Source organism: Lepisma saccharinum, chromosome 3 (assembly GCF_977018435.1).
Source record: "Lepisma saccharinum chromosome 3, izLepSacc3.1, whole genome shotgun sequence".
NCBI classification, from domain to species: Eukaryota; Metazoa; Arthropoda; class Insecta; order Zygentoma; family Lepismatidae; genus Lepisma; species Lepisma saccharinum.
In genome coordinates, this window is record NC_139231.1 from 74419241 (window position 1) to 74434573 (window position 15333).

The window sequence follows — 15333 nt, forward strand, 5'->3', positions numbered from 1 at the left end:
TGTTCCAAGCAAAATCTACAAAGTAAAATTTTGTGGACTGATAGTAATAAGTAAATGAAATGATCTCAACCTGTCGGTATGCAGGAGTGGAAAATTGTCAGTAAAATCTGTAAAGGTTAGTATTTTCATCTTGGTCAAACCAATGACCAAGTTGTCAAGTAGTCTATTTTCGTTATCTGAAGTCTGAACTTGACAGAAACCTAAATTGGAGCATCTTGAATTTCTTTTCTTATCTTCAGTACTGTTTCATTTTAGATGGTCGAAGCATAGTTTCTTTTTTTGTGTTCAATCATCCAAGATGTTGCATGTGGCATACTTCTCGAGGAATTGCTTGAAACACTGATTGGTCATGTAGAAATTTTCAGCGAAAAATGCAGGCTCGACCAGGACTTGAACTCGCTGAAAATTTCTACGTAGTACATCTCCTGTGTGTGCCTAATCTTCAATACTGATTGGTCAGTGAGTGAAGACAAGGCACAGGTCATTTTAAAATTCAACTTCACTCTTAAGTTGATTGGTTCTATTAGAAACGGCTCTATCTGCTTGGAACCACATAGCATGTGTGCCTGGTGTTTACCAATTGAAGCGAGCACCAGGAACCTTTTACTAAACGTCATTTTAATTTTACGGAAATTACAAAATAACTGAAATGAAACTCTTGAGTTTTAAAGCGATTCATTGTGCTTTTCTCGGCATTGTGATGGTTACTGTGAAAGTCCTGAATAGATAACAACACGTAACTGATTCCCGCCATAATGCTACAAATTGTTGATTGTTTACTTTTCTCTTCTAAGCTCTTGGCTGTCCGAATTTCACTGAAACTTGAGCTTGCATTCTCTCTTGTCAAGATTTAAAATAGAGTACAAAATGAACAGAATAAAGATGAATGGAAAACCTTTGGTATTTAAGAAATAAGGTAAAATATAGGAGTAGCATGAAAATGGAACCTGTCAGGAAATATGTAAAAATATGTAAAATAACAAAAAAAAATATGTACAAGCTAATAAATGTAAAAATATGGGGGAAAAGTAACATTTTTTGAGCTTGCTTACCATGATTCTGAAATTCATTCTGCTAAAGTTGAAGATTTAGGTTTCTTAGACTTTTCCATATTTTGGAATATTGCATGTATCCACATGACATGGAAATGTGCAGTATATTTCAATTTTTACTGATTATAACATGCAGAGAGATTTGTTAAAGTTAGTTTCTGAAAGTGAAGCAAGACGTTCACTTTATTTGTTGCCCAATGTGTAAAAATTTAATTTCTTTAAATAAATATCTCGAGAAATACTATTTTTGTGCCTCATAATTGCCCAATTAATTTTACACCCATGAGTAAATATATATATAGTATATATATATACACATTTTTCCCTATATTATAAATTCCACAATAGCCTATGCGACAATTTTGATGTAAATCAGAAGAAAATTGTTCTGGGCACAAATGGGTTAAACATATTAGTATGGTCACTTAAAAAAAAAAACATTTCCTATGTAATGAACAATTTTAAAGGTTAACATTGGCAATTCTGTTCTTATGTCAAATTAGGTTGCCAATGAGTTAACCTCAGTGCACTTTAAGGAAAACACTATCAAAATTAGTTTAGAATAACCTTGAAAAATAAACGCACATATTGTGAGTGACAACTGACCACTAACTTGCTGAAACAGACAACACTAACTACCAATCGAGACCTTCTTATCTCAAGTGTCAAAATTCTGGATTGGGCATACAGTTTAAAGTGGGATCTAAACAACTGTCTCCATAGGTGACCGAACCCAGGATCCCTTGACTACATAGTGACAGCATTGTCCTCTTTGTGATTAGCCAAAAGTGGCAGCAATGTAAAGTAAAACTAAACAATCAAGAGAGCATTATCCGAGTTCGATTCCTGGTGGAAGCACAAGTGGTTTGGATTCCACATTAAACTGTAGGTCCAGTCCCGATTAGCCTTACTGTGCATAAAGTGGACTTTAAAAAAAAAAACTCAAATTCAAGAGAGCATTATCACAATGCCATCGGGGAGGCCCATGTACAGTCATGGAAAAAATACTTCCCCAGTAGTCTTAAGGGGGAAGTATTTATTTCCATGACCATACATCAAGACAGCACATTCGCATAGCTATAAAACTGTCCCAGGTTCAATTTCTGATGGATGCTCATTGCATGGTGATTCAGAGAATCTCGCTTTAACCTAAAAACACAGTCTCAATTCACTGCTTAGCTGATGTAAAGTTTCATTTGCAAATTTTTTGTACTGCTCTATATCTGAAGAACTGGCATAAGCAGTGCACGTGAGAAAATGTTGATATTTTACCTGTGGAGTTTAGAAACTTTTAACTATATGACAAAGTTTCATGTTCTTATAACATTCAGTGCATTGTGTATGTTCAAAGAAAGAAAAAACAAACAAACAAACAAAATGCACTGGATGTTTGCATCTATATCTAAGGTTAGCAACAAATTAAACATGATGAACATAAAGTTTATTAAAGAAATAAACTTTGACTTTGACCTCTCCATGAGGAACAGTTTGAAATAAAACACAGTTTTTATGATATCAAATATTGGTAATTTTCAGTTAGAAACAATTGCCTTATAATGCAAGTAAAAACAACAGCTTTAATACATCACATTCTTACAAAACTCAAAGCGGTATAAAACAATGGAACATGTCCAACTAACTTACACCTTAAGGATATGTAATAATTTTTACACACTACACACATGAAGGGGCACAACACTTACAAAATTCACATAAATTAATATGCTTTCTACTTTTCAACATTTAGATACATGTATATCCCAAAGAAAATGTTAACAGACAAATTACACTGCTAGTGGATCACAGCCCTGAGGAATCTTGATATGCAGATGATGTGGAAGAATTAATAATGCTCATCTGCACTAAAGGTAACAGCAATTATTTTAATACACAAAAATCTCATGAATTTTCATCTCAATGGCAAAAGCATTACGTACAACCATCTTTGGCTCAAATATTCCAACTGCTACTTGTCATGTGTCAATATCTTTAAGACTTTATATATCACAGTGACCAGGATACACCACCATAGTACACGAACAATCCTGTCTACCAGAAAGAAAGTTTCCTCGTACTTATTGAATACCAAAAATAATATGTGTGTATATATATATACATATATATATAAAAATAATAATAATAAATAAAAGTAGATGATATGTGCTAACAGTGAACACCATGTCTGTCGTCAGCCTCTGAATCTTGTGGTTCCTGGGATTGATTCAGAAAGGCAACGTTTGACGCCTTGATTCTCGCAGCGGCGTTTGCAGCCATTGATGGGCAAGGGGAGATGCACGGTGTGGAGCAATGGGAGTTGCTCAGGTCACACTGGTCCAGTAGCTTCAGAAGCTCCTCAGCTGTGGGTCCTCCAGATGTTTGGGTTGCTGAAAATAAATTTCATGATTACACCACAGGTTCTCAATGATAGTAGGCACACATAAGCTCACAAATTATTTCTGATACTGAGGCCAATAAAGTGGAACTTAAGATTCCACTATATTTCCAGTATTTCAGGAATTAAGAATACTTATGACACATGTTATAAACTATAAGAAAGAAAGAAGCAAAGCATACTCTGTTAATTTAGGTATGTATAAATGCAGGGATGGAACAAACAGACACTACTGGGATTGGCTTATGTAAGCATATCAGTGTAACAGTTCGTTGGTAAAATTATGATAAATTTACCAATCTGATATATTGGATTAACCAGTAATTAAATGCATAATTCTGCAATTATATTTTAAACAACTTTATTTTTAATGTTAATTCACTGTATTTGTATTTGGGAAATGAATGACGCAGTAGTAGATAAATACACGAGAAATACGAAAAAACGGTTCCGCTGAAAGAGTGCTAGTTTATCATGTATTTACAACTATATATAGTTATAAACAACACATTAATTACTTTTTAACAGGTTACATTTCACAAACTTCTTATTTGTAACATCAGACCCAATGGAGTTGGAAAAACGACACCTGTACCGCATATTACATAGTTTGCTGAATTCAGTTCCAAGATGTCCAATTATTTATTGTAACAAAAATATTTAATCTCACTGTTGCCAGCTTCTACGCTTAAGTGCCATTTTTTTTATCACTACATGTTACTGTCTTGATTATTTATTTTCCTAACTGTTGGTACCCAAGTGAAATAAAGGTTTCCAAATTCATTGTTATTTAATTTTTTTTTGTTTTTATAATTCTAATACCTTTTATATTTCTTTCTAATTTATTATTGGCACTGTGATCAGTTTTACTTTTGCGAAAGTCCATTATGTTTCCATTACATATCCTGCATAACCTGAATATTTCACTCCTTATTTTATGAGAATAAAGGTATAATTTTTATATGCTCATGTTTTATAAAGTAAATATGTAGTTTCTTTTCCCAAGAGAAGACCCATTGCATTCACCTGGTCACACACACATTAATATGGAGGCTAATAAACCATTCATGTTTGACAAGGATAAAGTGGAAGAGGAATGGCTGGTTGTATTTCGGGCAACCTTCCTCCCCTACCTTGTGATGGCACCTATTAGCAATTTATTTCTTATAGCACTGGCATGATATTGTATTGACAGCAGCTTACTTCAAACGTGGGACACTTGCAAAGAACTCAGGTTCATCATACCACTAAAGGAAAGATTACCAAGAACCTAACAAGAAAAACATACAGTGGAATGCATAAATATTACCTGGTAAATTGTCCATCACTGCATTCATTCACTTTACTTTTAAGCAATGAAAGGTTCAGGAATCAATATAAAACGCGAACAAGCAGTTGATGACCTCTGACGCACATTATTTACAACCTTATTAATTAAAAAATATCTATAGGCAGACAATTTGCCTGGTAATATTTATGCACCCTCACTGTGTTTATATGAAACTGCAATACCCACCAGGTTCTCCCTTGGTTGCAAGATCCAAGGCCGTGGTGAGATCCCACATCTGAATGGCCCCGTTGCTGTGACCAGTGAATATGAAGCGACGTGGTCTTGACCCCATACGACTGGAGCCTTCACACTCATGGACACAAAATGAAGTAATGGTTGTATTATCCACCGACTTTATCACACACACTCTGGAAGAAAAAACACAGTGTGTAAATCTGGTGTGAGAGCATGCATATATGCCGATTTAGTTGCATGCTATATTCAATATGAAAAGTCAGTAAAAACTGCAGCAAGTCCCCCCTGCTCCAACATATTTGCTCTCTGCAGATCTATACACAGGATTGCCATTAGGAAATGTAAGGTCCTTATATTCTGAAAAGTGAAAAAATTATATGCTTAAACAATGAACTTGTTCAGTTCATTCCTGTGTAAAGTAGTACACTTTTCCACCTACAATTTTGCAGCAGAATTAACGCTTTCCCTGATAGTAAGGCACTTACATGCCACCTCTGTCCTGGCTGGAAATTTAAGAAGATGGGGCTTTCTAAGCATGCCCCTATCAAATGTGCAAGCAATGTGAAAAATAGCAGAACTAACTGTAATAGAGAGTTGAAGTCTGTTTTGCCTTTGTGCTGAAAGACACAAGTTGAAGTTATAAAAAGAGCAAGAAGAAATTTGAAATTTTACATTTTTTTTTTGGGCAGGTCACTATGGTCATCACAATCTTCTCTATATATACGTGGGTGTATCAAAAATTAAGTTACACCTCCCCCTGTAAAAAAACAAACAAAACACACTAGAAAGATAATAATTATTGTACAAAAATGCATGAACATTTAACTTTTTTCGACATAGTCACCAAAGTATTCCAAGCACTTTTTGAATTGTGTGACCAGTTTTTTTATTTCTTGTGTGTAAAAATTCTGTCAATTTTAACTGAGTTGACTTTTGTGCTCATCAGTTAACAATCGCGGCACCCAGTGAGAGCACAGTTTACGATACACCCAACTGGTGATGAATCAGCATAGACACACTATTGTAGAATATGTTCAGTTCACTTACAATCTCTTTTAATTTTCACGTGGCGGTTGGCAAGGATGCTTGCATTCACACGCTCAGTTTTGTCAATAGTGTTCACAGTTGCAGGCTGCCCAACACACTGTTCGTTCATTCCTCTTCGAACATCTGGCACCATTTCATGATCATGGGGTGTGACATTGCATTCTCACCATACACCTCGACAATTTGGCGATGGATTTCACCCCGATTATGCCTTTGTGCCCACAAAAATCGGATGATGGAGCGCACCTAAATGTTGAACGCCACCTCAATACGACATGCCATACTCACACTGTGACTACTCGCATACTAAACCAGCTGAAGTACGGCTGCTTCTGGTGTGTTAAGAAAACATTCCAAACAGTGTTGCCACCAAGCGTGATTATTTTATCTCTCTTAGTACAGGAACATGGGTCGGGTGTAACTTACTTTTTGATTCACCCTAGTATAAAAATGGATGTACGTCTGTGGGTGTGTATGTTTGTTCCTGCATAACTCTAGAATGCCTGGAGCAATTTCAACCAAACCTGATACACGTATCACATCACTTGCAATCTGGAAATAATATTTTGGGGGTAAGATCCCCCTGACATCCCTAGGGGTTGGGTGGGAAGGAGTGACATGTAAAAATAATCCAAAACGACAGATATTAAATTCTGCACAACGATAGTGTTTCTCGGGTTGTCCAACATTCAGGGTGTGTTGCGAAAACAACCGATATTAGTGTGGAATCCATAGTTTTCTTGACACCCTCAATGCGGTTCAACTTCAAGTTCATCACCTATCGGCATGGGGCGTAAGAGGGGGTGAAAAATAAAATGCCACAAATGACCTAGATTTGTGTCGAATCCATAGTTTACAGAGTCGCTAAGCTAATTGGTGACATTCACAATCACATCTAAAATTAGTTACATTTTACACTACAGTTAGAATTTATTATTTTCCTGTCTAATACAAGATTGTGATAAATAAATACTCTCGCAACACCAGGTAATCAACTAGTAAACTGTAAAGAACAAAAAAATATATGTAGTGCTGTAATGTTTCTACAAGTAAGCAGGAAAGGAAAGTTATAGCAGTGCAATGCCACTAAATAGAACTTCAACACATGGTAATGCAGCCATTTATCAATGTTCGTGGTTGAAAACTATTCACTCTGCAACTGTGGCATATCAAAGGACTGAAAACAAACTGCTGTAAACTTTACAAGTGTCACCTGGTAAGAGGAAAATGAAGCTTTGTGGTGATGTTGGATGAGGCGTACATTTACCTACCTTTCAAAGTGTGGCGAAACTCAAGCCATAAAATACTGAAAACGTGATGTGAAACTTCATGAATTTTTTTCGCCACTGCAAGTCAAGTTTCCCAAAGGGATTCGTGGTTATTGCTCAACTCTGTTATGAAGGATAGTTGGCTGTTCATGAGGTTGCCCACAGTGCAAAGGTGAATGCCACATTCTTCAAGGGGAACATTATGACACTTTCGTGTGTGTGTGTGTGATGACACACCACATTTGTATGGACAGGACACCATTCGTTCGCATTCATATGGATAAGGCATCAAGTCATATAGCAAGAACCTCCTCAGGTTTTACCAATCAATGGAGCAGAAAACATCAATTCGTGTTATACCCTTCACACAGATGTATTAATAAGTGACGAGCCCTGATGCAGCGGAAGCTGTGCTGTAGAATGATTGTTCACAATGTTGGTGGTATCATCACACAACTGACGGTGGAGGAAAGACCTACATTAAGGTGTGTACTGTTTCTTAATGTTCGCATGTATCTCGATAAACTATATGCACTTTTCTGCACATGGCACCTTCTCTCATTTGACGCAATTCATAAAGTAACATATAAGAGATAAAATATTATAACAGTTACAATTTTATCACAAAATCCTCTTTTGCCATACAATTTTCGAGCAGAAAGTATTGGATACAATCACTGATTAAATTCAATACTATATATTTCCCTATAAAAGACCATGATGTCAGCTCATCTATTGTAACAATTCCCCTCCCCCCCCCCATCAAGCATAGAAAAAAATAAACATGCACATACAATTACCTTTTTCCATTGGAAGCCAATCTTACAAATAATTGATCTGTTTCTGGAACAACTTTTTGAACAAATACTTGTTCATCATCCTGCTCACCAAATGGACCTACAAATCAGAAAAAAAATATTTTAAAATGAAAGCAATAATAATTTTTCTGCATTAGGTATAATTTTTCTACTAGGTATGTAGGAATGAGATTTTGAAGGGAAAGAAAATACAGAATAAAATGTCTTATATTTATAAGAATATTCAGGTAAAGAATAGCAAATGCATTTTGTACAAATTTTGCAGTCAGCAAGTACTTACCACAGTCATTTCCAGCAGAATAGCTGATGTTTGGTTCTACTTCTTCGAGAGACACAATTTTGAATGAAGCTACAGGAGTTGACCCAGGCTGGGTTGAAATCATGCCACGAAAACGAGTCACACTCCAAGTTCTTACATGGTTATATTCGCTGCACACAGACACCAGAAACTTCTCTGATAAGGTAACCTTTAAAGAAATAATTTAAAAATATGTAAAAAACAAATGCCAGTGTATTGGAATCAGTTGATGGCACTATCAGTTGAAATATATTCATGGTTACCAGCTGATATTTTCCTGGTGTTTGGGTATTTTGTGGGGTCTGTTAAAAAGTCATGCTACACTTTCATGAAGTCTAATTATCCTCAAAATTATACAAAATTCAACATGTTCATTTTCTTTGCACCAGTATTGTGTGAAAAATGAACTTTGAAATTAAATGACAGTTACTTTAATATTCCAGTGTAATTCCTGAACATTTCAAGCAAAATGCTGGCAAATTGGTGCATATATTAGCAGGGAATACTTACATGTTAAACTTTGAAGCATAGGTACCGATTGATTGAGAATTGGAAATAGTATCTGCTCAGCACTAGTTTTAATGATTTCTTAACAACAGTAATTCTTTGACAGTTTCAATATAGCATTATATTTGACATGCACACTGTTCACTCAAAATTAATTTCTCAATAAATTTCACACAGTGTTGAACTTACTTTGGTTACTGGACTCTGGTGTACCGTGAACGTCTGGAAAAGTTGAGGGCCATGGCCTACAGTTTCAGGGTGCTGAACAATCACACGAACTGTTCCTGAGCTTGTACCATAAGCTATCTCAATCCAATTTCCACACAAACCTATAAGAGAATGAGGAAAAGTAAGTTAGAAATAGTTATAGCGAAAGTATTGTGAGAAGGGAGTGAAGCTTGTTGCTAGTCAGCCTGTAAACTTGAGGAGGCATGGCTAGGTCTCTTAAATGTCACAAGGAACTTCAGGACCCTTTCAGTATTTCTGTAAAAAAAAACTAAAAAAACTACTATGTACATGTCACTATTGATACCATGTGTCTGAATACAAATGTAGATTGACACTTTCAGAATCCCTATATGTATCGTGAATTATGCAAATTGTGTGTTTTTCATTAATTCTGTGGTAAACTTAGATTACATTATTAAAATATAGCAGTTTCTATAAGACAGCTTTCAGACCAAAGTGACAAGCTACGAAGAACAAGTGTCAGGGCCCACAATGTGCATGCACAACTAACAACCAAGGTGACATGATTCACGTTACTCACAAAACTGATCAGTCCAAGCGACACACACACAAGTGATAAGCAACGTGTGCTGCTTGCATCTGCAATACAAAAAAGTTGCATTTTTATCTGTAGGTTTGTTTCCAAAGGACACATGTGGGAGTTACTTATAGCTTGTCACTTCAGTCTGAAAGCTGAAATCCCCTAGTCCTAGTTCTTGACAATTTCAAAACACACGTGGTAATTGATATTCACTTACTTGTTTTAGGTGTTAGATACACTGAGATAGCTGTAATAGGATCATTTGATGGATCACGATACAACTCCGTTACCAAGAGATCATTATCCTTCATCCGAAGGGGAAACTTCTGCATATCTGGAAGAGAACAAACGTTACTACAAACAGAATAACATAAAACTAATTATTTTATCTGATGCCTTCTTGAATATATTGACTTTCATACTGAAATAACAGGGGTTCCCACTTATTTTGGGAAAACAAATTCCCAGACTTTTACATGTATGTATTTTATAATAAATTTCCACACCATTCTGTTGTGTTTTGAACTTATTACAACTAGGTTTACAGTAAGAGTTGAAGTTTTGCTGGTAACATGATACAAACATTATATCTTGGGAGATCTGCCAGGTTAGGTCAACATTTGCTTTCAACTTATTGAGTACATATATTTAAAATAAATGCCAACCTAGCATGACTGATCTCTTTGAGAGCACTTGCTTGTAGTTTTACAGAAGAACAATGAAATCACTGATCCAAAACATTTACAACAAACATTTTTTAATACTGTAAACTGATAATGATACTTAAACATTGTAACAATTTAAAGTGGATCAGAATATTTATATATGTTTAATATTTGAACTATATAGTAATATCAACCTACCCAAGTTCTGTTTTTAAATATTCATAATTTCACATGAGATATATAGTGGACTCTATTTAATTCACACTCCAAGGGGACATGAAAAACGTTCAAATTATCCAAAATTAAAATGTATCATTAAATACCATTTCAAGGGTAATAAACTTCTGTTGGAATTACTGAGTAATTCAAAATTATCCAAGTATGAATTAAAAAGAGTCCACTGTATATTTAATCACAAACTTCGTTTTCCAGGTCAGTGGGAACCTTACATTTGTTATGAGATTTCAATCAAAAGTGCCACGGTGTTTTAACTCTGTGATATTGTAGTCAAAACTAACAAAATAATTCAACATTTTTAAGAAGGTCACAAAATAAAGTTCATACCTATGTAATAAATTGCACCGTTGTTGCAGCCAAGCAACAGAAAGGAACCAGCTGTATCAAAGGAAGCAATTGGAACGACGTCTTGAATCTGCCAGTGCTGGGTCATTGCATGCCACACTCCTATCTTTCCAGTGGGAGACAATGCTACCAGCTGACTCCCAATGAAGAATAAATACTCCACTCTCACATGAAGATTAAAAATTCCTGAAATCAAGATTATCGTGACATTTTATTCTTAACCCATGACATTTAAATTTAACCTTACTTGTAATTTTTAAGGGTGAGTGAATCACTATATAGTTGAATGAAATAATTGTTGGAATAACCAAATAATTCTTGGTTCAGCCCAAGATCAACATTTCCAGGGTTTAAACTCAATAACTACGGTCCTATAAAACTTAATAATAGGTAAAAAAAAAATAGCCACCCCACCTTCTGCACATGCTGAAGGCATGTGGGGGATGTACAGGAAGGCCCCACACATTCAGGATTTTGGACATTCGTGAAGGTGATGTTCTCAGCACCATGCTCTGGCTGCATTTATCTTTCATGACTATAATGGAAAAATCCCACCAATGATTGATTGATGTGGTGTTTTAAAGTAAAATAGGGTTCCACTGTACTTTTACAACATAATTTACATATGATATAAATATTATAAATTTAATAACAGTTAATATTTCACATTTATGAAGAAACTCCATGCAGAATTCTTATCACCAATATTCCCCACATACTTCTCAGAATTCCTGTATAGTAATCCTAACATTACTCACCAACATTACTTCTTGTGCCATCCTCAGACACACCCCAAAGTCTAACTTGGCTGCCGTAAGATATAGCCACCATTTTTGTAGCTGCCTCCCCACCGGAACCTTGACCCATTTTCGCATTGATGGCAACCCTTTCAATGCAGCTCTCAATGTGAGGACTTGTAAATGCATGCTGCCAGCCACTGGAGTCCTTGAGCCTGTTAAAACAATAATGTACAATTTCAGTTCATTTGAATATAGTTTTTAATGCTCTGTATTGAAAATACCATTTTGATTTGACTTATTATGATGCTATTATTATATAAGTACATTTTTCTACATACATCAAATTATTTACAGGTCTACAAGCACTTACTGAAGGAACTTATTGCATCTTTTGTGCAGAATGATTTCCTGTTTGCATATACTACAATCTACTAACTCTAACTTTCTAACAAGTGTGCTGACTTTTACCTGGGATACACATTAGTGCTACTATCTGCAAGTGGTATCCTCACCTCTAATTTGTATGTTTTATAATTAAGATAACATTGTATTTAAACAAGTGTTCTTGGGTTGCAAGTCAGGTTAAGTTTGCGTTGGCGTCCAATGTTCAGAATGAATGCATTGCTCTAATCAGTGAATGTTGATTGGAGACCAAATTTAAGAATAAATATGAGTGGATGAGGAGGCAGAGCACAGACCCTGCCCTATGATTGGTTCACTCTGGGTGTCTTATTAGCAGATGTCATGCTTTTACGGAGGAGTGGATTCCAGGCATGATTGAGCTGGAGTTCCACGTTCCAGTTCAGCTTTGTACTTCTGTAAATTCACAATGTCCACCAATCAAAAACTCACTCCTACACTAGTATGTTAAGTTTGGTTCTCTTGACACTATAATTCTAAGATTGATTTGCTTTATTTTACTTCACTTTTTGTGCCACTTATGGCAAATTTGCAAAGATGGGGATGAGTGATGATGATATGATGAAATGGATGAATGGGCACTCACAAACATCCAGGCCAGGATTCGGACACGGGACCCCTGGAGTCATAGCACGATGTGCTAACCACTCCACCACGTGGGGTGGCTATAACTCGAAGAGAACACAGTGTTACTATTTATACATTTTTTAGTAGTGTTAGGTTTCATTGCCTTATTATTTCTGCACTTTCCACCCAATGCTACACATAGGTGCAAGATTTTCCACGTGAACAAAAAAGGTTTCAAATTGACTTAGAGAACAGTCATTCTAGTCCCACATACTTTTTTCAGGCTGACTTCTCTCCATGATATCCACGACTTATAAATATCCAAATTAATTTCTCAAATTTACAAACATTAGATTTTGTGATTAAAGGACCATCTTGTGTTCAATTATGAATATTTTAAAGGAAAACTCTCGTAGATTGCTGTGATAGTTCTAGTGGAAAACTTATATCTTAATATATTATTATTAACAATGCTTTGCATGCCATGAAGAACAACATTGAGATTCCTATTATCTTGTTATACAACTATGGTTGCGTAAATTTGTGACATAGGCATATTTGAATCAACAGTACTACATGTAGAAGTGTACAACAAATTTCACTTATTGCTGTTTACCTGTAACAAGCAACAAAATGAGCATAGGCAGCTACGATCCAATTGTGATGAGCTTTGATTACTTGAACGCGAAGAGGATCTGTCCAACCAGATACTGAAATAAAAAGTAAAATGTATAAATGTACTCAAAACATCAATCCATCAAGATAAATCTGCAACTTATATGATTCTGAGTGTAAAATTGTACTGAAGAATGGAAGTAAGGTGAATTCAGTGGAACCCCGATTTTACGTTTTCTTGTATTATACATTCAATCTTTATGGTGCCAACATATACAAATATTATAAAATTTTCCATGATTTTACATTTTCCTGTATTTAATTTTTCTTCAGCTTGGTCCCCTGAAAAACATTTAATTGAGGTTCCACTGTATTTCTATTTTTATTATTTGGCATCACTTTTCTGCTAATTGCAATGACAAAGATGAGTGATAATTGGATGAAATTGATAAAGGGACAGTCATAAAGAACATCATGCCCAGGTCGGGACTTGTACTCGACAGCATTCTGGTAAGATTGAAAATCAACCACTTAGCAAATATAACTGAATCTAAACACAGACACTAACATGAAGGCCATATCACATTTTAATGACAATAAAATCATCCAAAATTCTATAAAGAATTGCAAAAGATATAACTGATGTAGATTGGTCAAAGCTTTACTCACTTGATGATGTTAATAATAAAGTGGAGTTTTTGACCTCAAATATACAAAATGTTTTTGACACGGACGCACCTCTAAAAATCGTAAAGCACAATAAGAAAAATGCACCGTGGATCACCAGTAATGTTAAATTGTTGATGAGAATCAGAGATAACACGCTACGAAAGTTCAAACGTTCGAACAATCCAAGCGACTGGCGACAATATAAAGAACTCCGGAACTTTACAACAACTGTCATAAGACAAGAAAAGAAATGTTATCTTACCTTCAAATTTGGCAGGAAAAATTTAAACCGGAGAGAAACATGGAATGAGTTGAAACAATTGGGTATTGTTAACAATAAAAAGTCTCACGATAATACATTCTCTCTCATAAGTACCACTGAAGATTTTGATGCTGTTAATGACCATTTTGGTAAAATTTGCAATGAATCTGAAATTCCTCCTCCACTTAAGGCTCAGCAAATAAAGCATTTCGAGAACAAAACCTGTTCCACCGCTGAACAGTATTTTAACCTTACTGAGGTAACTGAAAAAGATGTACATAGAACTATTTATAGCATACGCTCAAATAGTTTTGGAGTAGATGGTATCAGCACTAAAATGCTCAAACTTTCTTTGCCTTATGTTTTATCTCCGCTAACGCACGTCATTAACTCCTCTCTTTCCAGTGGCGTCTTTCCTGAAATGTGGAAAGAAGCACGAATCCTGCCACTTCAGAAAAAGCAGATCGCCACTTCTTACAATGACTTTAGGCCTATCAGTCTTTTGCCTGTGCTATCTAAAGTACTCGAGAAAATAGTGCATTCGCAGACGTTAAACTACGTTAACACGAATAATTTACTGCCCCGGCTGCAATCCGGATTTCGTGAGAAACACAGCACAGCCACTGCTCTTGCTAAAGTTGTGGATGATATTCTCTATGCCATTGATAAACAGCAAGTCACTATTTTATTACTTCTGGATCTCAGTAAGGCTTTTGACACTGTGCAGCATGACTTATTATTAGCCAAACTTAAATATTACAAGTTTTCTCCTTCAACATTAAACTGGTTTCAAACATATCTATTTAACAGATGTCAAAGGGTCGTATTACATAATTCACCATCTCACGTGTCTCAACCTATAACGCTGAAAGCAGGCGTGCCGCAAGGATCGATATTAGGCCCCCTCCTCTTCACCCTTTACACTGCAGATTTGCAGCAAGTTATAAAATTCTTCACTCCACATTTTTACGCAGACGATACCCAGTTATATTTCTCAGATCATTACGCTTCGTTGGAACATAAGCTTCAGTCACTAAATTCTGACTTGAACAGCGTCAGTAACTAGTGTGTATCTAACGGTCTTAAAATAAATCCAGAAAAATCCACTTTCATAATCATTGGTTCTAATTATTCAAG

At 35.6% G+C, this 15333-nt stretch overlaps 1 protein-coding gene across 1 annotated transcript; it reads right to left on the reverse strand.

Moving 5' to 3' along the window:
* Positions 1 to 2556: 2556 nt before the first annotated feature.
* LOC145985147 (BTB/POZ domain-containing protein KCTD3-like) lies at positions 2557 to 11858 on the reverse strand. The gene is made up of 8 exons (XM_083118810.1): positions 11682 to 11858; positions 10906 to 11109; positions 9894 to 10010; positions 9097 to 9236; positions 8383 to 8569; positions 8085 to 8181; positions 4961 to 5142; positions 2557 to 3436 (listed from the first exon to the last, which is right to left on the reverse strand). Exons 1-8 carry the CDS (start codon positions 11788 to 11790, stop codon positions 3216 to 3218), a joined length of 1257 nt encoding a protein of 418 aa, XP_082974936.1. The 5' UTR covers positions 11791 to 11858; the 3' UTR covers positions 2557 to 3215.
* Between the last annotated feature and the right edge of the window lie 3475 nt (positions 11859 to 15333).